Source organism: Phoca vitulina, unplaced genomic scaffold (assembly GCF_004348235.1).
Source record: "Phoca vitulina isolate PV1807 unplaced genomic scaffold, GSC_HSeal_1.0 scaffold8, whole genome shotgun sequence".
NCBI classification, from domain to species: Eukaryota; Metazoa; Chordata; class Mammalia; order Carnivora; family Phocidae; genus Phoca; species Phoca vitulina.
In genome coordinates, this window is record NW_022589711.1 from 36,704,033 (window position 1) to 36,730,232 (window position 26,200).

General features: G+C 36.2%; 1 protein-coding gene across 3 annotated transcripts in view; it reads left to right on the forward strand.

The window, feature by feature from the left end:
- GRAMD1C (GRAM domain containing 1C) overlaps window positions 1-26,200 on the forward strand; it is an 86,779-nt gene that overhangs the window by 13,675 nt on the left and 46,904 nt on the right. For 2 of the 3 annotated variants that reach the window (XM_032406563.1, XM_032406564.1), the window contains 4 exons: window positions 5,793-5,877; window positions 15,201-15,304; window positions 15,909-16,004; window positions 21,840-21,920. In XM_032406563.1, coding sequence (XP_032262454.1) covers window positions 5,793-5,877; window positions 15,201-15,304; window positions 15,909-16,004; window positions 21,840-21,920 — 366 coding nt within the window. Of the gene's footprint in view, window positions 1-4,453; window positions 4,477-5,792; window positions 5,878-15,200; window positions 15,305-15,908; window positions 16,005-21,839; window positions 21,921-26,200 lie in introns of those variants that run through there. The other variant, XM_032406565.1, reaches the window with a different exon arrangement.

The window sequence follows — 26,200 nt, forward strand, 5'->3', positions numbered from 1 at the left end:
TGACTATTGGATTTGCAAAGTAAAAGCTACTAGTGACATTAAAAAGTATAGTTTGGGGGCACCTGGGTAGCTCAGTCGGTTAAGCATCTGCGTTCGAGTCAGGCCATGATCCCAGGGTCCTGGGATGGAGTCCTGGGTCAGTCTCCCTGCCCAGAGGGCAGTCTGCTTCTCTTTCTCCCTCTGCCCTTCCCCTCTGCCCCTCCCCTCCTCTCTCTCTCTCTCTCAAATAAATAAATAAAATCTTTAAACATGTATACTTCTTTAAAGATGACAACATCAACATGGAAAAATATTTTGGAAAAGTAACATGACTACTAAGAAATTATCAATAAATTAACATATTTAATAAATGACAGAGAATATGGAAAATAACTGAAATAGTAATAGTGTTATTGGGTTATTAATTAAGACTTCATCTTAAGTATATGCTTTCTATTATCTAGGATAATGAGAAATTCTAAAGATTTTATTTATTGAGAGAGAGAGAGAGCACAAGTGGGGGGTGAGGGGCAGAGGGAGAGGGAGAAGCAGGCTCCCCACTGAGCAGGGAGCCTGACTGGGGGCTCAATGCCCCCGAGATCATGACCTGAGCTGAAGGCAGACACTCAACCGACTGAGCCAGCTAGGCTCCCCAACGATGAGAAATTTTAAGTAGCACATACAAACCAAATCTAAAATAATACAAAAATTCTAGCTCAGCATTCTCTATCTGCCTTTCCAAAAAACCGTTTATTAGATATGAGATGTGAATTTAAAAGCCATGACATTGTTCCTATGAGCCACATCCAAGAGTGAGTTTCTATTACATTAGTCACATTTTGCTCAATAATTAAATAATTTTACTTGCGTTATTTCTCTGGTGATGATGTTATTGACAAGGAGTAGTAAAATAACCTAAAGATAGGTAGTTGGAGGGAGAACAAAGAAGAATGTGAAGATACAAATGGCCAACAGACACATGAAAAAATGCTCAACATTACTCAGCATCAGGGAAATTCAAATCAAAATTGCAATGAGATACCTCACACCAGTCAGAATGGCTAAAATTAACAAGTCAGGAAATGAGAGATGTTGGCGAGGATGTGGAGAAAGGGGAACACTCCTACACTGTTGGTGGGAATGCAAGCAGCGCAGCCACTCTGGAAAACGGTATGGAGGTTCCTCAAAAAGTTGAAAATAGGGGCACCTGGGTGGCTCAGTTGGTTGAGCGACTGCCTTCGGCTCAGGTCATGATCCTGGAGTCCCTGGATCGAGTCCCGCATCGGGCTCCCTGCTCAGCAGGGAGTCTGCTTCTCCCTCTGACCCTCCTCCCTCTCATGCTCTCTGTCTCTCATTCTCTCTCAAATAAATAAATAAAATCTTTATAAAAAAAAAAAAAAAAAAAGTTGAAAATAGAGCTACCTTATGATCCTGCAATTGCACTACTAGGTTTTTATCTAAAGGATACAAACATAGCAATTCAGAGGGGCACCTGCACTCCGATGTTTATAGCAGCAATGTCCACGATAGCCAAACTATGGAAAGAGCCAAGATGTCCATCGACAGATGAATGGATAAAGAAGATGTGGGGTATATATATACAATGGAATAATACTCAGCCATCAAAAAATTGAAATCTTGCCATTTGCAACAATGTGGATGGAACTAGAGGGTATTATGCTAAGTGAAATAAGTCAATCAGAGAAAGACAATTATATGATCTCACTCATATGTGGAATTTAAGGAACGAAACAGAGGATCATAGGGGAAGGGAGGAAAAAATAAAACAAGATGAAGTCAGAGAGGGAGACAAACCATAAGAGACTCTTAATCAAACAGGGTTGCTGAGGAGAGGGGGTGGGGGGATGGGGTAACTGGGTGACGGACATTAAGAAGGGCATGTGATGTAATGAGCATTGGATATTATGTAAGACTGATGAATTACTGAACTCTACTTCTCAAACTAATGATATACTATATGTTAATTAATTGAATTTAAATTAAAAAAATTAAAAAAGAATGTGGAGAATGACCTCTGAATCAGCATTAAAAGCACTTCAAACATTTCTGCCTCCTATGTAGAATTAACACATTTATTCTAACCCTACAGACTCTCTCTTTTTATTTTTTTTCCTACTTTTAGTTTGAGATAATTTTAGACTCACATGCCATTGTAAGAAATGATGGAGATAGGGCCACCTGAGTGGCTCAGTTGGTTAAGCTTTTGCCTTTGGCTCAGGTCATGATCCCAGAGTCCTGGGACTGAGCCCCGTGTGTTCCAGCTCCCTGCTCAGTGGGGAGCCTGCCTCTTTCTCTCCCTCTGCCCCTCCCACTGCTTGTGCTTGTTCTCTCTCTCTCAAATAAATAAAATATTTTTTAAAAAAAGACATGATACAGATAACCTGTACTCTTTAAACAACTTTCCCCCAATGATAACATCTTACAAAAGTATAGTACAATATCACATTGACACACATTAATATCACATTGATAAGGAACATTTTCATCACAGCAAGAATCCTTTTTATAGACACAGCCTTTTTATAGTGCCCCTTCCCCCTACTCAACCCTTGTCAACCACTAATCTGTTCTCCATTTTTATAATTATGTCATTTCAAGAATATTATATAAATGGTATCATACAGTATGTAACCTTTTCAATTTTCACTCATAATTCCCTGGCAATCCATCTATTTTGTTTTGTGTACCAAGAGTTCATTCCTTTTTAAAGTTTATGTATGTATGAATGTATATATGTGTGTGTGTGTGTGTATATATATATATATATATATTTTTTTTTTTTTTTTAAAGTAGTCTCTATACCCAGTGTGGGGCTTGAACTCATGACCCAGAGATCACGAGTCACACATTTTTCTGACTGAGCCACCCAGCACCCCAGTTCATTCCTTTTTAATGCTGAGTAGTATTCAGTAGTATTCCAAGGTATGGAAGTACCACAGTTTTAACCGTATATCCATTGAAGACTATCTGGGCTACCTCCAGTCTGGGGTTATGGTGAATAAAACTGCTGTAGATATTCATGTACAGGTTTTTGTGTGAACATAAGTTTTCATCTCTAGGGGTAAATGCCCAGGAATACAATTGCTGGGTCATTGATAGTTGCATATTTAGTTTTTAAGAAATCGCCAATCTGTTTTCCAGAGTGGCTGTACCATTTTATGTTCCCACCACAATGTATGGGTGATCCAGTTTCTCCATATTCTTGCCGCCTTGCTGAGTGTTTTTATCATGAAAGGAGCCCTTCCATGTAAATTTTAGAATAATCTTGTGTCAGATGTTTTTTAGGATACCATTTTAATTCCTTTTGATATTTCCACTTCTGGTGCTCTTTATTTCTTCTTGTGGATTTGAGTTACCATACTGTAACATTTCTTTGCAGCCTGAAGGACTTCCTTTTGAATTTCTTTAAAGAAGGTCTGCTGTCTGCATTGTTTATGATGAGGAGTCAGCCATTAATTGTACTGGTTTTTTACCTGTATGTACGAGTCATTTTTCTCCTGCTGTTTTCTTATTCTCCTTTGTCTTTCAATAATTTAACTATGATATAGTTCTTTAATTTTTTTAATTTAAAAAAAAATTTTAATTTTTTGTTATTTTTAATTTTTATCTATTTTTTATTATATATGTATATGTTTTAAGATTTATTTATTTTAGAGAGAGAGAGAGCATGCATGAGTTGGGTAGGGGCACAGGGAGAGAGAGAGAATTTCAAGCAGACTCCCTGCTGAGTGCAGAGCCCATCTCGGGGCTCCATCTCACAACCCTGAGATCATGACCTGAACTGAAATCAGGAGTCAGACACGTAACCAACTGAGACACACAGGCACCCTAGAATCTCTTTCCTTTATCTTACTTGGTTAATTGAGCTTCTTTGATCTATCGATTAATGTTTTTCCTCAGATTTTGAAAGTTTTAACCATTGTTTCTTTAAATGTTTTTCTGCCTCCCTTTTCCTTCTGTTATTCCCATTTCTTGTATTTGAATCAATTAATGTCGTCTCACAGGTTTCTGAGTCTGTTCATTTTCTAGTCTTTTTTTATCTCTATTCTTCAAATTAGATAATTTTTGCTAATCTATCTTTAAGTTCACTGATTCTTTCCCTGCCATATTGAATTTTTTGTTGAGCCCCTCGGAGCCCCTCTGTGAATTTTTTATTTCAGTGGAATGTAGTTTTCAACTCCAGAATGTCCTTTTTTTTCCTTAAAAGAATTTAAAAAATGTATTTGTTGAGATTCTCTACTTGTTGAATCATTATTGTCATATTTTCCTTTAATTCTTTTTTTTTTTAAGATTTTATTTGTTTATTTGAGAGAGAGAGACAGCATGAGCAGGAGGGGCAGAGGGAGAGGGAGAGAGAGAATCCCAAGCAGACTCCATGCTGAGCATGAGCCTGATGTGGGGCTTGATCCCAGGACCCTGAGATCATGACCTGAGCCGAAACCAAGAGTTGCATGCTTAACCAACTGTGCCACCCAGGTGCCCCTTCCTTTAATTCTTTAAGCATGGTTGTCTTCAGTTGTTTAATATATTTATAATAACTGCTTTGATGTTTTTGTCTGCTAAATGTAGTATCTGGGGACCTTGAAAGACTCTATTGCCTGCTTCTCTTTTTTTAGTATGAGTCACATTTTTCTTTTTCTTTGCATGTTTCATAATTTTTGTTAAGAATTGTACAATTTAGATGATGTATTGTAGCAACTATGGATTCTGGTCACATCCTTTCTACCCCTAAAGCTTGTCATTGATGATTTTTGTTTGTTTAGTAACGTGCCTGGAGTAAATCTGAGAAATCTATTTGTCTGGTCTCTACTCAGCTTATTGTTGTTGTTGTTGTCATTGTTTTTATTTTTAAGGCTGACTTCCCAGTGGTCACCCCTTATGTTAGCCAGTGATTGGTCAGAAATTGTGCTCAGGTGCATAGTGCCAGTGCCATTTTTCCCTTCTGAGAGATCTGTGTATTGGGGAATGCATTCAATGTTCAGGACATTTTCAAGTTTGTCTCAATTTTTATGTTTTCCCTCAGGAAACTTCTTATGTCTCTAGCCAGGAATCTGTGGATAGTTTGGGAATTCTCTAGTCTCTGCTACACATGCATGCAGCTTCTGTTTAGCCAGGAATACATGGGAAGTTTATCAGGCCCATTTATGGCTCTCTCTCCTCCAAGATCTCTTTGTTAAGTCCCCTGCTAATCTGCCAGTGTGCTTGTTTCTTGCCCCAATTGAGACTGCAACCTCACACTCTCGTGGATAACTTCAGAATTTTCCCTTTTACTGCTGGGCGTAGCTTTTCTGCTCTCCGCGCTGAATCAACTCAGCCACCTCTGTCAGCAGAGCTGCTAGTTTTCATGGCCTGTAGAACTGTCACGTCGGCTTAGTCGGTGGGGGAGGAAGAGTAATGAGAGCTGGCCAAGGAAGCAGTGCCACAGACTTCTGCGGCTCCTAAGTTCAGTAGATTTTCATGAACAAATACTTCTCAGTTTATTGTATACCTTTGGTCAGTTTCCAGTAGTTTGAGATGATGTTTTTGAGGTTTTTTTCCCAGCTGTATATTTGTTTTTGCAGAGAGAATTTGCTGAACTCCTTACTCCAGTATGCTGGGAGCTTCCTTTGCTTCCTTTTGGTGGTTTTTGAAATGTTTATGTATGTGGTTTTTCTTATAAAAACATACAAAATATTGCATAAAAAGCATGTTATTTTACAGCCCATTTTAAATTTATTTTCTAAGACACTACATTTCACTTAATCTAATGAAGATTATAAGTAAATGGAAATTTAATCTTTTTATTGTTGCAGATTTCAAGTTCCACCTATAAAGACAGGAATGAGGAATACAAAAGACAGTTCACTCATTTACCTGATACAGAGAAGCTGATAGCAGGTAAAAAAGACAGGAAGTTGTAAAAAACCATTTTACTACCTCATTATCAAAATAGAACTGACGAGTGACAATATTTGTAGAAAATTTAAGCCTTTGTGCTAGACAGAAAATATTTTTCAAGATAAGCTTCATATTAGATAATGTAAAACCAAGTTGTAATTTGGGGTGGAGTGACTTCTTTCTCTTTTTTTTTTTTTTTAAGATTTTATATATTTACTTGACAGAGAGAGAGATAGCGAGAGCAGGAACACAAGCAGGGGGAGTGGGAGAGGGAGAAGCAGGCTTCCCGCGGAGCAGGGAGCCCAATGCGGGGCTCGATCCCAGGACTCTGGGATCATGACCGGAGCCGAAGGCAGCCGCTTAACGGACTGAGCCACCCAGGCGCCCCGGGAGGAGTGATTTCTGAGATAAAAATATTAAGTACTCCCATGGGTCCTGCCCCTGTACTTTAATAAAAACCACCATTTTGCACCAAAAAAAAAAAAAAAGTACTAGCTAAGAAAATAGAACTAAAAGAAAATTATTGTCACAATTTCTTCTGGTGCTTGTTTTATATGGTTTTGTAGGAAAAATTTTAAATTTGATGTTCAATATATATTACCTTTCCCTGGAAAAAGGTACTCCTTAACAGATTGTAGAGCAGTTTTATAAAATTTCCTAGGGCTATGTTATTTTCGTGTAATCTTTCATTTCTTTAAAAGTTTATTTATTTATTCTTTTCATAATCTCTATACCCAGTGTGGGGCTTGAATTCATGACCTTGAGATCAAGAGTCACATGCTCTTCCACCTGAGCTGGCCAGGTGCCCCTCATGTAATCTCTCAGATAGATTTTGTTTGCAATAGACTTTAAGAGGAAAAATTTAGCCATTTTCCTTATAAAAGTGCTTAATTTTTGATATAAGCTTAATATAGATTCTTTGTAATCAAAATATAGAACTCAATTTTAATTTTAGTGTATATTTCATTTAAACCATTTATTCATAGAAATTTCTGATTTCTGGTACTGTTGGGCAATATACAATAAAATGTAACTGAATTTCTAGTAGTTCAGCTCAGTACCAAAATATCATTATAATGACTTAAAACAATTTCTAAGAACATTTGAAAGTAATGCATTCTCATGACAAAATATTCAAACACTGTATAACGGCATATAATGAGAAGTGAGTGGTCCTTCTGACCAAGACCACTGCAACATTCTTCCTGGGCTATATAACCACTTTTAGTGATTTCTTACGTATATTTCCAGAAATTTTCTGTAGGTATTTCAAGAGGCATATACGTATATTCCTAACAGAATTTAAATGGGAACATACTGTGCTTACTCTTTGAACCTTGTTTTGAGCTCTTTTTATTAGCATTACTTAAGGATCCACTTCATTCTTTTAATGCCTGCCTGGTATTCAATTAAATGAACTTTGTACCATAATTTATTTAACAAATCCTTTATTGATGGACATTTTGATTGCTTCTTGTCTTTTACTATTTCTGATAATGTTGCACTGAAACTTTTACATTTGTTTTGGCACATATGTGCACACATATTGTAGGATAAAAAATTTTATGAAGTGGAATTGTGGCAAAAAGGTAAGGAGCATTTAAAAAGTTTATTATTGCCAAGTTACCCTCCAAAAAGGCTGTACCAATTTGCATTTTCATTAACAGTGTATGTAAGTACCTGTTTTGCCACACCTCAGGACCTTTGCTTTAGTAAAATTTGGTAGGTAGAAATGGTACTTAATCATTGTTTAAATATGCATTTCTTTAATTATAAAGGAGATTGAACATCTATTCATATGTCTATAAACCATTTGTATTTCTTTTCCTGTGAACATTTCTCTTCAAAAACTTTGCCCATTTTTCTGGTGGTTGTTTGTCTTTTTCTTAATTTGTAGTAGCTTGTTAGATGTTTAAAAAATTAGATCTTTTTTCATGTGTGTTGCAAATGTTTCTTGCCAGTTTGTCACTTGAAATTAAATACTTTTCATGGAAACCTTTATAAAATTTATCATACTTGTCATTGCCATCTTGAAAGAATCTGATGATACAGTGATATATACTCATTATAAAACATTAAAGCTATACAGAAAAATATAAAGAAAAAAATTGAAAATTATCAGTAATCCTAACACCTACATATAATTTTGGTTAAAATTGTTTGGATAACTTTCTAGGTATTTTTCAGTGTGTAAATTCGCTTTCAAAAATTTACATTTTATAGTTTTCTCTCACTGATATAATAAACCTGTTCATTGTATAAAATTTGGAAAATGCAGACTTTTACAAAGTAAAAAACTAAAACCATGTATAATTTTACCAAGCTACAGACTGAGAGAAAATAGTTGATAATCCCATATCTGATTTAAAAAAAACCCTTGTCTTTAGAATAAAGCTATTCTTTTTTTTTTTTTAAAGATTTTATTTATTTATTTGACAGAGAGAGACAGCGAGAGAGGGAACACAAGCAGGGGGAGTGGGAGAGGGAGAAGCAGGCTCCCCGCAGAGCAGGGAGCCCGATGCGGGACTCGATCCCAGGACCCTGGGATCATGACCTGAGCCAAAGGCAGTCGCTTAACCGACTGAGCCACCCAGGCGCCCAGAATACCCTGGGATCATGACCTGAGCCAAAGGCAGTCGCTTAACTGACTGAGCCACCCAGGCGCCCAGAATAAAGCTATTCTTGAAAGTCAATAAGAAAAACACAACCCACTTTAAAAAACAGGTAAATAGGCACTTTACCAAAGATATATATGGATGACAAATAAGCATATAAAAAATGCTCAACATCAATTATTATAGGGAAATGCACCTTAAAGTACAAGTAAACTACATGCTAATGAGAATTGCTAAAATTAAAAACAACAACAAAACAACTGACAACACCAAATGATGATGAGGATACAAAGCTATAGGACTCTCATCCATTAGTGGTGGGAATGCAAACTGGTGCAGCTGCTTTGGATGGCAAGTTGGCAGTTTCTTGTAAAGTCAAACATACACCTAATCATATGACCTACTAATCCTAGTTATTTTCTCAAGTGAACTGTAAACTTATGTTCACAAAAGTCCTGTACATGATTGTTTGTAACATCTTTATTAACAATTGGGAATAACCAAGATGTCATTCAACTGGTGAATGAATAAACAAACTATGGTACATCTATACAATGGTATACTATTTAGCGGTAAGAAGGAACAAGCTATTAATATGCACAGCAACATGGATGAATCTTCAATACATTTTCCTTTTTTTTTTGTCCATATGATTCCTTTATTATCCTTTTACTTTTTATTGGATCTGTAATGATGGCCCCTTTCATTTATTTTTTTCATTTTTTAAAATTTAAATTCAATTAATTAACATATAATGTATTATTGGTTTCTGAGGTAGAGGTCAGTGATTGAAAAAAGCAAAACTGCAAAGGTTACATATTTTATGATTCCATTTATATGACATTCTAAAAATGCAAATATATAAGGATGGAAGACAGATCTGTGGGCACTGGGAGGGGAGAGTGGTTTCACAAGGGAATTTTTACAGTGATTCTATATGGTACTATGGTGGTAGTTACATAATTGCATGTTAAATCTGTACAGAGGTAACTTTATTGTATAAAAATTAAATCAATCAGGATATCAGGAGATCCCAGGTTGCAATGCCATTGGTAAAAAAAGAATCTAACTGTATTACAAATGAGTGACATAATTGCACTCAAGGGTGGATTAGCATATATACATCTATTCCCTACCTGTGTCTGTTGCTAGGGACTAGAAACAGTGATATCCCAGTATCAGTGAGCATGTCCAGGACCCAGATATTGGTCTCTAAATACCATTCCCCAATGAAAGGAATGAGAGCTCTGGGGCTGGGACAATGAAAATACAAGATGAGTGACTGTGGAGTATCATACAGTCTTACAGTGCCAGAAAGTAACGAAGTGCTTAAAAAAAAAAAAAAAAAGGAGCCAACTTGAAAGAACTCCCAGTGGTCAAAGACAGAATAATTTGAGCAATAAAATAATGACAATATTGGATTATAACCTGAAGAATAAAATAAATATCCATGAGTCTATATTGATATAAATGCTTGAAGGCTTAATAGGTTCTTATTCTCTGTGCATATAATAATGATGATGAAGAGGATCTCTAAAAGATTTTAACCAATCCATGTATATTTATACAACTGATTTCACCAGTGTGACCCCATGTGTAGCATCCAATATACTGATAAACAAGCCACTAATTTCACTAATGAAAACCCTTTTCTAATGTGTCTATGCTGATTAGCCAAACATTTGTTGTTAAACAGTAATAAAGGTAACAGAAGGGCTTATAGTAGCCCCTGAAGGAGTGTAGTCCTAATTAAATTGTTAGCTGACCTATCCCAAGGGTGAATTCCTGATTAGGACAACCTACTATACCTAGAATATTTCTAAACATCTGCTTTAGCTGGAGTCTGCCTTTTCACTTCTAATGTTCATTTGTGCCTTCTTTTTTTCTTGCTTAATCTTGGCCAAAGAAAATGTTATGTTGGGGAAATATAATTAAAAAGAAAATATCCTACCCATCCTGAAAACTCCACAAAAGTAGAAAAGAAAGAAAACAGTTTTTATTATTGAATAAGCATTCAACTGGAATGGGATGTGCATCACGGGTAATCTGTAAAAGAGATTGTGAAGAAAGACGGAAAGAAATCTCGCCCTTTTAAATAACCAAACAGATGCAACCCTTTACACATGTTCTAAAGATAAATGATAACTAGTCCTCAAGTAAGAGGACTTTATAGTACTATTTATCACATACATTTCATCATAAATTCACCTGATAATTGGGGCTACTCTCTGTGTTAGCTAACTGACTTTATGCAAAGGAAAAATAAACTCATATCTTTATGACAGGAGTTAGTTTTGCAACTTGTATCAAGATGCCGGCCGATGGTGAGCTCCTACCCTATCACAGAAACTGGGAGATAAGGGTACTATCTCTCTTGATGTTTACATTTCAAAGAGATGGCTACTAGGTCCTTGAGAAAACATTCCTGGGTTCTAAAACCGGCAAGGGCTTATTTTGCTTTTAAAAAGATTCACATAGGGGCACCTGGGTGGCTCAGTCGTTAAGCGTCTGCCTTCGGCTCAGGTCACGATCCCAGGAGGGTCCTGGGATCGAGTCCCTCATCAGGCTCCCTGCTTGGCAGGAAGCCTGCTTCTCCCTTTCCCACTCCCCCTGCTTGTGTTCCCTCTCTCCCTGTGTCTCTCTCTGTCAAATAAAATCTTTAAAAAAATAAATAAAAATAAAAAATAAAAAGATTCACGTATATCTCAAAGCAGCAAGAAAAAAAGAATTTACAAATTTTCTACAGAAAATAATCAAAGAAGTGAAGAGGGAGTCTTTTTTTCCCATTTTGCACCAGGGAAAATTAATTTTTTTCTTTTTCAATTTGTATTTACCTTTACAGTTGTCTCAAATAAAAAGCAAACAACACAAAAAATGTAAAGTATAAAAAAGGAGAATGGTTGGGGAACTGGGTGGCTCAGTTGGTTGGGTGTCCAACTCTTGATTTCAGCTCAGGTCATGGTCTCGGGGTTGTGGGATCAAGCCCCACCTCAGGCTCCACACCCAGTGTGGAGATTCTCTTTCTTCTCCCTCTGCCTCTCCCCGCTTGCTCTCTCTCTAAAAAATAAAAAAAATAAATAAATAAGGAGAATGATTTCTTTTATAACTTAAATATTAAATCTGAAAGCAATCCTAAAAATGTTGTTCCGGAGAGTATTTTTTAAAGCAATGTTAGCATTATTGGGCTCCCAAAGATGATTGCTGCTAGAAAAGAATACTTTGGGATGTGTGTTTCCTGACATGATTGTTTAAAAACCCATTCTTTTAATTCACTGTTATCTCCTTTATGGATAGATGATGTCTAAATTCTTTGATAAAACTGTAAATAGGACATCTTGTTTATTTATTGTGCAATCTTACTCTAGAAGTATATGGTGCTGATTCACTCCATCTGTATTTCCATAACATATTTCCACTGTAACCTTTGTTATGTTATAGTTAATAAAATAAATCTTTAAGAATTAGAATTGAAACAATTGAATAATTGTTTCAAAATTGATTATGTAATAGCTAGTTAGTTGATGTTAACACACACATCAAAGTGATCTATATTGCTTGGTTAATTTACTTAATTTTATTCTAACTTTCTAGTCACTAATTATAAAGTTATAAAATCCATAAAACGATTTTTGATAAACATTTCCTTATTCCATTCTAGAGGAATCAGATTGTTATTTGACTCAAATTAGGTAGAATATTGCCTTCTGAAATGATAATTACATGTTTACTTAACAGTAGAGAAATTGGGAGTAAAAAAAAAAGGAAAATCTGGCTTAAAATTTTTTTTTCATTTCCTGCATGGACCATATTGCTAGAAAGCCATTTTATAAAAAAAATTTATTGAGGTATAAGTTTATTCCAATAAAATATATCTGTTTTGGGACTCCAACCCTCCCTTTAAAAAAAAAAAAAGATTTATTTATCCATCCTAGAGGTGGGGGCGAGGAGCAGAGGAAGAGGGAGAGAGAGAATCTTCTTGCTGAGTGTGGAGCAGGACATGGGGTTCCATCCCACCACCCTGAGACTATGACCTGAGCCGAAATCAAGAGTCAGACGCTTAACTGACTGAGCCAGCCAGGTGCCCCAGGGAAACCCTTTTTTAAACCACTGAAAAAAGTCCATCAATCTATATCAAATAGCCTTCAGTTAAAATAATCCGGTTGGTTGCTATGGCTTTGAACATAGTTTAATGTAAAATAGTGCCCTGGTTCTCATGGTGCGGTCCACAGGCTAGCGATGTTGGTGTTACCTGGGATCATGTTAGACTTGAAACTCTCTACCCTGCTCCAGACTTGTTTAATCAGAAACTCTGGGAGGGGCCTAGAAATCTGTGTTTTAATAAGTCTGCCAAGTATTTCTTTTTTTTTAAAAGATTTTATTTATTTATTTGAGAGAGAGAGAGAGAGCACATGAGGTGGGGGAGGGTCAGAGGGAGAAGCAGACTCCCTGCTGAGCAGGGAGCCCCATGCGGGACTCGATCCCGGGACTCCAGGATCATGACCTGAGCCGAAGGCAGTCGCTTAACCAACTGAGCCACCCAGGCGCCCACTGCCAAGTATTTCTGATCTGAAATGCGAGAAGCACTAAATTAATAAAATGTTTCAGTGGCTTAGATAAAAATTTCAGGACACCCCAAGGTGACCTTGAGCCCAATCCCTGTTTTAGAGATGCATACTAGTAATGAGTAACTTAATCTACTTAATTATTTACTAGGATTTTTGTTTGGGGCATCTCAGTTTTGTTTTGCTGAAGGAAACATTTTGAAAGACTGAATTACTTTGCTCAATTTTTAGTATTTGCTTACAAATTTAGCATGATTAAATTTAAGTATTTTTAGGTTTATACCTCAACGATGTTTTCCTAAATTGCTAATCACTTTATATAGTTTTTAAATTTATCAGTTAAACTACATCTCCTCACAGTGATGAGGGAGCATAAGGCAAGCTGAAGACAAAGCATAAGCTGACACCCTGCAACCTCCCTCCTCCCCCCACTCCTGGGTGGAACATGTGTGACATTTTTCCAGGATTCTCCCAACTGTCTTTTTTTCTTTTTTTAAGATTTTATTATTTATTTGACAGATAGAGAGAGAAAAAGCACAAGCAGGGGGAGCAGCAGAGGGAGAAGCAGGCTCCCCGCTGTCCCAACTGTCTTAATGTTAATATCTTGCTAGGAGGGAAAACAACCTTAACTTGACAATGTGATGGCCTCTGGTATCTTGTAGGTATCTTGTAGATCGGTCCTCTTTAGCATATGAAAGTTCTTTTGAAACCTCCCTTTTCCTTACTTCCCCCAACTCCTGAGTATATTGTCAGCCACCCCTGACACCCAGTACAGCAGCTCTTTCTGCCCACTGGGTCTTGTCCCTGTGCTTTCATAAACCACCATTTTGTACCAAAGATGTCTCAAGAATTCTTTCTTGGTTGTGGGCTCTAGAACTCACCCCACCGAACCTCACCTATATTCCCAAACCCCATCAACAGTAGCCCTTTATATCTTGAATTATTGATAATTTAGCCATACTATTTACATTAGCCAAAGAGCCAATCTAAATCATGGTATTAACTTAAGTTAGTGGCATTTACCAGAACTGGATTTTAGTGCTGAGGCAGAGAGGATCAACTTTGAAACTAACTTAAAATGTGTAAAATTTTTGGAGTAATTATTGTCCCTTTCCTCACCCTTTTCCAGTGTCTACCTAATCACCAATCTCCCATCAGTGCTACCTCTTAAATATCTCTGAATCTAACTACTTCTTTCCCTTAATACTGTCATTTCTTGGTCTGAGCCACCATCAATTTTCCCCTGGACTTCCAATTCATTTATATGAATCCATTCTCACAGTGTGAAAAAAGTAGTCTTTAATAATATACATCTGGGGGCACCTGGGTGGCTCAGTCATTAAGCATCTGCCGTCGGCTCAGGTCATGATCCCAGGGTCCTGGGATCGAGCCCCGCATCGGGCTCCCTGCTCTGCAGGAAGCCTGCTTCTCCCTCTCCCACTCCCCCTGCTTGTGTTCCCTCTCTGGCTGGGTCTCTCTGTCAAATAAATAAATAAAATCTTAAAAAATATATATATATACATCTGATCATGCCCCTTCCACTTAAAACTCATCAATGGCAAACAAAACAAAACAAAACAACTCATCAATGGCTTCTTGTAAAGTTCACAGTCTACCATAGCCTGTGAACCTTACATATCTAGTTTCTCCAGCTTCTCTAGCCCAGAGTTCTTTGTATAGTTGCTTAAATGTGCTTTTTTTTCTACCACGGGGCTTTGCACATGCTCTTTCCTCATGGTCCAGCTGACCATTTATTGACCTTTAGTTCTCAGTTTAAAGACTACTTTTTCTGGAGAACTTTTTCTGATATACTCTTTCCCTGCCCAGTCCCCTCATACCTGTGTCCTCTTTGTTATAGTCTCTCAGACTTTCTCTACACTTTGATCATTATACTTATTTTTGTATTTGTTTGTTTATTGTATTCCTTCCCTTCTAGAATGTTCTATGAGGGCAAGGTCCATGTTTGGTAACGCTAGTTTCCAGCAAAATATCTGGTGTATGGTGCCCAAAGTATCTGAATGAGTGAGTGATTGAATGAACAAACTAATGAACAAAGAGTGATGACTTTTCATGTGTTAAAGTAGGATAAGATTATAAAGTTGCCAGATTTTTGTGAATAAATTGTTCCTTATTCTTGTGTATCTAGATTATGCTTGTGCTCTTCAGAGGGACATTTTGCTTCAGGGACGTCTCTATCTTTCAGAAAACTGGCTGTGTTTCTATAGCAACATCTTCAGATGGGAAACTACAGTAAGACGTATTTGGATTTGATTTGTTGATACAAATAATTGCGTAGATAGAAATATATACAGTCCTCCTAAAAACAATATACTTTAGATTCCAAAGTAAATTTATGTATATTTGTATATAATACTTGTATATACATGTAATCGATATATATACAATATGTATATTGTAGAAGTGTGTGATCTATTTTCTTAATACATCGAGCTCCATTTGTACATATTTAATACAGTTGGAGAAAGAGATTTCAGGTTGAAAAAAGCTTGAACATACATCCATTTGACTGCCAAAATCATGTCTTATGTGACAGACTGTCTGAATTTTGTTTGTGTGTGTATGTGTTAATATGGAACACGAACACCCACATGTCTTTTCACACTCTATCCTAAACTTAGAGATAAGAGCTGTGGAGGAAATTATTGATGGGGGAGAATGTCTGACTGCTTACCCTGTTTTTCTCAGAGAATGCAAGCATTTGCTTATTATTATTAATTCCTTCAGGTTTTTCAACAGAATATTCTGGATTAGATTGATGTAATACTTGGTATTTTGTGCTGTACATGTTTCTGAAAAATCCATTTAATAATTTTTCATTCTTTTGTGTGCTTAGATTTGTATTGCATTAAAGAGCATAACCTTCATGACTAAGGAGAAAACTGCTCGACTCATCCCAAATGCTATCCAGATTGTTACAGAGGGTGAAAAGGTGAAAGACTTTTCTACCTTTGCTTTGTTATATAATGTGGAGAAAATCTGCATCATACTGATTCATCAGTGTTGGTAATTCTTCTTGGAGTTAGGAATTTGTAACAGAGATATATTGTATTTAATACTAGATTTCTGTATAAATACTTATTTCTAATTAAATGACTGCTAACATTTTTTTTAACATGTAATCATGTAATCTGTTTTTTTTTTTTTTTAATTAAATCTGCTAACATTTTTTGTGCTTTATAGTTCACAGAGAACTTTCTCCCATATTTTTCACTTCTTCTGTAAGAGGTAGGTAGGGTAAGCTTTGGTAAAACATCATTATTTCTGAATACCCTAATAAACCCATGATATTGTTTAGTCAATGATACTTGCACAGTAGCAACTAATAAAAACAAATGGTTCTGGTGAACAGAGATTTGGACAGCATATAAGTAAACACATTATCACTATAATACTTTTTTTTAGGATGGCAGTTACTACAATATCTGCCATTTTTTAGTGGGGATATATGAAGAATCTTTCTGAACCCACCTGGAAGATTGATTAGGGCTCTGTGTGTGACATTAGAAGCATAATGCTGACAAAGAAAAGGAAAGAAGGAAGGAAAAGAAGGCAAGTATGGAAGGGAATGAGAGGGAAGGGAGGAAGGAGATAGGAAGCACAGAAGGAATGAAGGGAAGCAGTGAAAGAAAAAAAGGAGAAAGGAAAGAGAAGCAGGGGAGAGAAACATTATTATAACATTGAATCATTGTAATGATACTTTTAAATCTTGTAGTTTCTTTCAAATGTACTTTACATTTTATTTTTATTTTTAAATAATCTTATCCTTACAGAATGCTTCCCAGTACAGTACAAAAAACTTTCTCCTCTGAACTATTTGAGAGTAAGTTGTCACTCTGAAGCCTCATCACTCCAGATACCGCTCCAGATATTCTAGTGTGTATTTCCAACAAAGACATTCTCCTGCATAAGCACAACCTAACCATCAAAATCAAGAAGTTAACATTGAGCATTACCGCAGTTCAGTCCTCAGACCTTCCTCAATTCCCCCATTATTCCAATAATATCCTTTATAGCAAATAGACATAGTTTAGAAATACATAATTACATTTAGTTGTCATGCTCTTTAATATCCTTATTCTGGAATAGTCCCTTAGTCTTTTTTTGACTTTTGTGCCCTTGACATTTTTAAAGATTACGGGTAAGTTATTTTGTAAGATATCCCTCAGTTGTGTTTGTCTGATATTTCCTTGTAATTAAACTTGGGTTATGCAATTTTGGCAGAAATGACATGAAAGTGATGCTCTGTTCTTTCCATTGCATCCCATCAGATGACCCATGATTTCAATTTCTACCATTACTGGTGATACTCACTTGGATCACCTGATTAAGATGATGTTTGCAAGACTTTACTGTAAAGTTAGTTCATTTTCCTTTGTAATAATACTTTGTGGCAAGCTACTTTGAAACTATGTAAATATATGATTACTTATCAGACTTTAAATTTATGCATTCACTTACTTTAATCAGTATGCCCTCATAGTTTTATTCAATGAGTTCCAATCCATTACTATCATTATTTATTTATATATTTATTTATTTATTTTAAAGATTTTATTTATTTATTTGTCAGAGAGAGAGAGAGAGAGAGAGCACATTTGTGCACAAGCAGGCTCCTTGCAAGGAGCCCGATGTGGGACTTGATGCGGGGCTTGATCTTAGGACCCCAGGATCATGACTTGAGCTGAAGGCAGACGCTTAACTGACTGAGTCACCCAGGCGTCCCATCATTATTTATTTTGATGCTCAAATTGTCCCAAATTTGGCCAATGTGAGGCTGTCAGTGTCCTTCTGACTATTCTCAGCACTATTTGAGCATTTCCTTGATTTTTGGCATATTACAGGCTTTCCCTGCGTCACCCCTGGAATCAGTCATTTCTCCAAAGAGTTCTGATTTCTTTTAAGGGGAGACTGATATTAGAAGCCAGTGTGTTCATTGCTATTGGGGTGTCACTATTTCCAAGCCCTCTAAGTGGTCAGAATAAGGGTATATGTAATATATATATAATTATATAATACATACACATATATACCCACTTGCACATCAATGTCTGTCTACTTACCTGTCATAAACCATGAATTTACCCTAATATCTCTAATTCCTATCAAAGACCACAGAGTTCATTTTTGTTTTCTCCCTTTCCTATTTGTAACTCCCTTCCCTGACTGTGAGAAACCAGGTTCCTATTATCCTCAGTATATTTACCTACTTGATCAGTTGGCCTCTACGTAACCAATCTTCCTCTCCTTTGCCACTCCTTCCCCACATGGATGCCCCCTCTTTCCTTAAAAAAAGATTTATTTATTTATTTATTTGAGAAAGAGAGTCTTAAGTAGACTCTGTGCTGAGCACAGAGCCTGACATGGGACTTGATCTCATGACCTTGACATCATGACCTGAGCTGAAACCAAGAGTCAGATGCTCAGTCACCTGTGCCCCCGAGGCGCCCCACCCCCCCTTATGGATGCCCTTTTACCTGACTTGGTTTCTGACACTTCATGTCAGGCTGCTGCCCATCCCGTCACGACACAGATGCTCTCACCATGTGAAAGCTTTCCTCACTCTGCTTAAGCTGATATCCCATACTAAACACCTTTCCTGCCTTTACTTTACCCTGTGCCAGGTCACTCATCTAAAAGGATGCCCTCCATTCCCTGCTTGTGCTTAATATTCTATGACAGTTTGTCACTGTGTGTGGTTGCCCCCCTCACCCTTTCAGGCTTTGACTCCCCAGCACAAAATCACCCTCATGGACTCCATCACACTATGTCACCCTCACCCGCTCTAGCTCTAACATGCTTTTGTAGGCTGCCACCATTTGTGGTCACATTCTTCACCATGCTTGGGTTCTGATACCCATGCCAGGCTACCCCTTTACACTGTCACCCTCTGTAAGCTCTGACTCATGCCCCTTACCCTGTTCTTGTTCTAACACCATGTTCCATGGAGGCCCTTCTTACCTACTTGGGATCTGACACTCCACATATGTTAATCCTACGTGACAACCTCCTCGACTTTTCTGGTTTTGACGTTGTTTTGGGCTACTGCAGCTCCTTCTCCCTACCCTCACCTCTAGTGTGGATGCCTACTTTCTCTGTTCCACCAACAGCTTTATGGCTGAACTGTTCAGGAAGGGAAGAAGAGCTAAAAATCATATTCTTAATTTTACAATCAATACATGAATATATTGCATTCCGTAACAAAATCATCAAACAATTCTTAAACTAACATCTTCCTTCCATGCCTATAATCCCTAATCCCATTGCTTTTCTAGATGCAAACACTATTATCAGTTTGGTATGTATCTTTTCAGACTTTTTCCTTTGTGTGTTTATAGACACACACACACACACGTATATATATCTTTGTGTGTCTATATGTATATACACACACGTGTCTATATACATATATGTATATGTCTATATGTATATAGACACACAAGTATGTGTGTATACACATATATGTGTATATATATATATATATACACACACACATATAGTTTTGATTTGTTTTTGAAGTAAATGCTATTTTATACATGTTGTTTTTCAGTTCTTTCTTAAGAAGAACTTAATAGGGGCGCCTGGGTGGCTCAGTCATTAAGCATCTGCCTTCGGCTCAGGTCATGATCCCAGGGTCCTGGGATCGAGCCCCGCATCGGGCTCCCTGCTCCGCAGGAAGCCTGCTTCTCCCTCTCCCACTCCCCCTGCTTGTGTTCCCTCTCTCGCTGTCTCTTTCTTTGTCAAAAAATAAATAAAAATCTTTAATAAAAAAAAGAACTTAATATCTCTTGGAGTCACAGCTTAGCACATCTAGATGGAGCTATTTCTGTTTATTCATATGCTGTATAATATTTCATCGAATGAATTTACCATGGTTCATTTCCAATATTTTGTTATTATTAACACTGCTGCAGTGAACAGCCTGACCATGCCTTCTTAAGCCCAATGTGTGACTGTTTCTCACAGTATATATAGTATATACTGTATATAGTGACATTTCAGGGTCAAGCATTTTAATTTTAATAATGATAACAACTTAACATTTGCTGAACATACTTGTTCTAACACTGTTTTAAGTTCTTTATAGATATTTTCTCATTTAATTCTCACAAAAATTTGTTACTATAATTATTCCCGTTTTTCTCAGATGAGGAAACTAAGGAAAAGAAAAGTGACCCAAAGTCATAGAACTAAGTGGTAGATTGTATACAAGAGTGGATAGAATTGATAAGTAATTTAGTTTAAGAAGTGGGGACTAGATAGACTAGGAGATTTTACTTATCTATATATCTGAACGAAAGGTTGTAAGATTATTATAATATAAGAAAGCAAAACAGTTTGGTCTAAGAAAAGGAAATGGAGGATAGTAATTAGTCATCATTAGGCCAGATGTTATATATATAATTCCATTTGGAAAATCTCTTCGATATATCCTTGTTATGAAAAGTTTTGCTTTACGGAGAGTATTACATAGCAACATTTCAATTTATTAATTGGAAAATAGCACTTTAAAATCTTTCTATGAAAAGCGTAAATATCCAAAATAATATTTGTTTGACATTTTATTTAGCAAATCAAACATATAACTGAGCTTTCTCATCCCTAAAAATAACTACTCAATCATGAAAAGTCACTAACTATGGGGTCGGAAGAGATGATACACTGAGAGACTGTATTTAGTGCTGTCACTTGTCAGATTTTCTCATAAAAGCCTATTTTAAAACGTGACTTTGCAAAATCAGTTAAATGCAGAGGAAGAGATAGGGCTAAAAGCAAACATAGAATTATAGATTGAAACATGCTATTTTTTTTCCATAGCATTCAAAGCAAAGTTAAATTTTAACATGGGTGTTTTATATCTATAATTAGTAGAAATTAAGCATTTCTGGATTTTTTTAGAAGACTATGAAAGATGATATGATTTGAAATTAAGATCCTTAAAATAAATTGATCTCTGAAATCCACTTGAATTTTTTAAAGATTTATTCATTTATTTATTTTTAGAGAGAGAGTGCGTGCATGAGTAGGGGGAGGGTCAGAAAGAATCTTCAAGCAGATTCCCTGCTGAGCACGGAGCCCCAAGCGGGCTCCATCTCATGACCCATGAGATCATGACCTGAGCCCAAACCAAGAGTCGGTCATTTAAGTGACTGAGCCACCTAGGTGCCCCCGCTTATATTTCTTTTATTCTTTATGTATACTTGGCTCAGATGGTCACCAAATCAAGTCTCTTTGGAAAGTTCAGAATAAATAAAATTTTAATTTTTTTCATAAGTTTTTAAGATGATTGCAATAAATTATATGCACATAAATATTTACCTATTTAAGCTTCTTTTCTGAGTAAATATTGATAAAATTGTATTTGCTGTAAGATAAAGTTTTTAAAGATTTTATTTATTTATTTTATTTGAGAGAGAGAGAGCATGTGAGTGTATGTTGAGGGGGGCGGAGGGAGAAGGAGAGAATCTAAGCAGGCTCCACAATGTGGGGTTCTATCTCACAACCCTGAGATCAGACTTAACAGGCTGAGCCACCCAGGTGCCCCTGTAAGATAGTTTTTAAAGACACCTTGTTCATGCACCAATTACCTGTTTTTCTTTTATTGTAGCAAAGAGCGAAACAAAAATAATATATGAAGTAGGGAATGGTGTCCTACTAGTTTGCTTTAACCATAGCAAGTGCCAACAGATCTTCATGATAGATACTCTCCCCCACCCCGACTTTTTTTTTAATGACACTAAAATTATCTTACTATTTTTCTTTGCAGTTTTTCTTTACATCTTTTGGTGCCAGAGAGAGAAGTTACCTCAGTATCTTTAGGTTGTGGCAGAATGTACTATTAGAAAAGGTAAGTGTTCATACCAGAGGCAGGTGCTTCTTATAATATCAAGCTCCCAGTGTTTGTGAGTTGAATTTTTCTGGAGTTTTTTTTTTTCTGGAGTTAATTTTGACTAGATTATTCAAATTCTAAGATGAAACTTGAAGCAAAACAGAATCCATAGTTATGTTAAGATGTTAATTTTACAGTAAGTCTCGACCCCTTTATCTGCAGGGAATATGGTCCAAGACCCATAGTGGATGCCTGAAACTGCAAATAGTACTGAACTCAATATAGATGCTATGTTTTTTCCTATACATCCATACCTATGATAAATTTAATTTATAAATGAGGCACAGTAAAAGATTAATAAAAATAACTAATAATAAAATAGAATAATTATAACAATATATTGTAATAAAACTTATGTGAACGTGGTATCTCTCTCTCTCAAAATATCTTATTGTACTATACTCATCTTCTTCTTGTGATGATATGAGATGGTAAAATGACTGCATGATGAAATGAAGTGAGGTGAATGACAGGCATTGTGACATATTGTTAGGCTACTTACCGACATTCTGATGGTATGTCAGAAGGAGGACAGTCTGCTTCCTGACTGTAGTTGACTGTGGGAACTGAAACTGGGGAAAGTGAACCTATGGATAAGGGGGGACTACTGCAATTCCCAGGGTAACCACCAAGAAAATAACTTTAAAAATATGGTAAAAGAAACATCAAGGGAGTTAAAATGTTACACTAGAACTATCTATTTAACATATAAGAAGGCAGTAATGGAAGATGTAGATACATAGAAAACAAATAGCAAAATGGCAGACATTACATTAAATCATTAAACATAAATAGATTAAGCACTTCAATCAGAAGGCAGAGGTAGGCAGAAAGAATGAAAAAAAACAAAAACACATGATCCAACTATATGCTGTCTATATGAAACAGGTTAGATTTAAAGATACAAACAGATGGAAAAAGTATACCATACAAATAGTAACCAAAAGACAGCTGAAGTGACTGCAGTAGTATCAGACAAAATAGACTTTAAGACAAAGGTTAATAGAGGCAAGGAATGATATTTTATAATAATAAAAGGGTCAATCCATCTGGAATTTATAACAATTATAAACGTATATGCACCTAATAACAGAGCCCTAAATTACATGAAACAAAACTAGCAGAACTGAAGGGGGAAATAGATAATTCAACAATAATAGCTGGAGATTTCAATACCCCACTTTCAATGATGGATGGAACAACCACAGAGATCAACAAGGAGATAGAAGGTTTGAACAAAACTATAAACTAGAACTAAAAGACATCTATGGGACACTCAAAGCAGAATATACATCTTTCTCAAGTACACATGGAACAATCTCCAGACAGACCATATGCTAGGTCATAAAAGAAACCTTAATAAATTCAAGAGGATTGAAATAATACAATGGACTACAGTGAATGACATTAGAAATCAGTAACAGAAATTTGGGAAATTCATAAAAAGTGGATATTAAACAAAACATTCCTGAATAACCAATGAGTGAAAGAAGAAATCACAAGAGAAGTTAGAACATACTTCGAGTTAAATGAAAACAGAAACACAACATACCAAAACTCATGAGGTGCAGTTAAAGCAATGCTTAGAGGGGATTTTATAACTATAAATACCCATATTAAGAAAAGGAATGATCTCAAATCAATAACCTAACTTTCCACCTTAAGAAATTAGGGCAAGGGAAACAAACTAAACTTAAAGCAAATAGGAACAAGGATATGCTAAAGATTGGAAGAGAATGAATGAAATAGAGAATAGAAAGACAAGCAACAGAACAAAAAGTTCTTTCTTTGAAAAGATCAATAAAATTTAACTAGACTGACCAGGAAAAAAAGCTTAAAATTATTAAATTCAGAAGTGAAACTGACAACATTACTACTGACCTTACAAAATGAAAAGGGTTCATACTATGGACATCGTATGCCAACAAATTAGTTAACCTAAGTGAAATGGACAATTGTGACTAAAAAGTCATAAACCATTGCAACTGACTCAAGTAGGAATAAAAAATCTGAATAAACCTATAACAAGGAAAGAGATTGAATTAGCAATAAAAAATCTATCCACAAAGAAAAACTCAGGCCCAGATGGCTTCATTGGTGAATTCTGCCAAGTGTTTACTGTAGAATTAACATCAATCCTTCACAAAGTATTTCAAAAAATAGAAGAGGAGAGAACACTTTGCAACTCAGTCTATGAGGCCAATATTACTTTGATAACCAAGTCCAGACAAAGAACATCACAAGAAACCTACAGGACAATATTTATGTTCACTGTGTCTGTGTTCATTTTGTTTATGAATATAGACATAAAAGTCCTCAACAAAACCAAACCAATTTAGCAAATCAAATCTAGCAACATATAAAAACAATTATATGCCATGACTAGGTAGGATTTATACAAGGTTGACTGAACATATGAAAATCAGTCAATGTAATACACTATATTAGTAGAATAAAGGACAAAAACCACATGATCATCTCAGTCAATACAGAAAAAACATGTGACAATATCCAACATCCTTTCATGATAAAAACAAAAACAAAAAGTGGGACTACCAGGGAATTTCTTTGACTTGATAAAGCTCACAGCTAACATAATGGCAAGAGACTAATGCTTCCCCACCTTAGGTCGGGAACAAGACAAGGATGTCCTTTCTTGCCATTTCTATTCAATATTGTATTGAAGGTTCTAGCTGGGGAAAATAGGCAAGAAAAAGAAGTAAAAGACATCCAGATTAAAAATGAAGAAATATAACTATCTCCACTGGCAGGTGATATGGTTTTATATATGTAAAATTCTAAGAAAGTCTGTAGAAACCCATTAGAACTAATAAGTTCAGCAAGTTGCAGAATATATGATCAAAATACAAAAATCAATTATATTTTATACACTCAAAATGAACAAAAATTAAATAGTTCACTTACAATAACATCAAAAATAATAAAATACTTGGGAATAAATTTAACAAAGGAACTTTAAGATGAACACTGAAAGCTACTAAATATTGTTAAAAGAAATTAAAGAAGACAAGTGAAAAAAAATCTCATGCTCATGGATCAGAAGACTTGATATTGTTAAGATGGCAATACTCCCCAGATTGATCTGCAGATCCCTATCAAAATCCCAACTGGAATTTTTTTTTTTTTTAAGAAATTGAAAAGCAGATCCTAAAATTCATGTGGAAATGCAAGGTACCCAGAATAGTCAAAACAGTCTTGAAAAAGAAGAACAAAATTGGATTAATTAGTCTGTTAGGGCTGCCATAACAAAATACTAGAGACTGGATGGCTTAAACAACATAAATTTATTTTCTCATGCTTCTGGAGGCTGAAAGTCCCAGATCATGGAATAGGCAGGGTGAGTATCTGGTGAGACCCCCTCTTGTTGGCTTGCAGCCTTTTCACTGTGTCCTCACATGGCTTTCCCTCTGTTCATGCACACTCTTGGTATCTCTTCCTCTTATATGAATACCAGTCCTATTAGGGTAGGGCTCCACCCTCACAACTCTGTCTTAACTCAGGCTGCAATAACAAAATGCTGAAGACTGGGAGGCTTAAACTACAGAAATTTATTTCCTCATAGTTCTAGAGGCTGGAAGTTTGCGATGGGGATGGCAGCTTTGGTTGGGTTCTGGTGAGAACACTTCCTGGCCTTCTCATTGTGTTCTGACACAGCCGGGAAGGAAAGAGAGAGCCAGAGCCAGAGCAAGCAGACTCTGGTGTCTTCTTATAAGGGCATTAATCCCATCATGAGAGTCCCACCCGCATTTACCTCATCTAAAGCTAATTATCTCCCAAAGAACCCATCTCCAAACACCATCACATTGGGAGTTAGGGTTTCTTTCTGTCTTTCTTTTTTTTTGGAGTTAGAGTTTCAACATACGAATTTTGAGGGGACACAGTTCAGTCCGTAGCAACCTCATTAACCTTAATTTTCTCCTTAAGTTTCCTATATCCAATTATAGTCACATTGGGGGTTTAGGGCTTCACCTATCAACTTTAGGGGGATGCAATTCATTCCATAACATTGGAGAACTTGCACTTTTTGTTTTGATGTTTACAACAAAGCTGCAATAATCAAGGCAGTAGGTTTACTGGTGTGTCTAGACATATACATTAATGGAATAGAATTGAGAGTCCAGAAATAAAATCTTACACTTATCAGCCCTAATTTGATTTTTGACAAGAGTGCCAAAACAGTTCCACAGGGAAAGAAGTCTTTTCACCAAATGGCACTG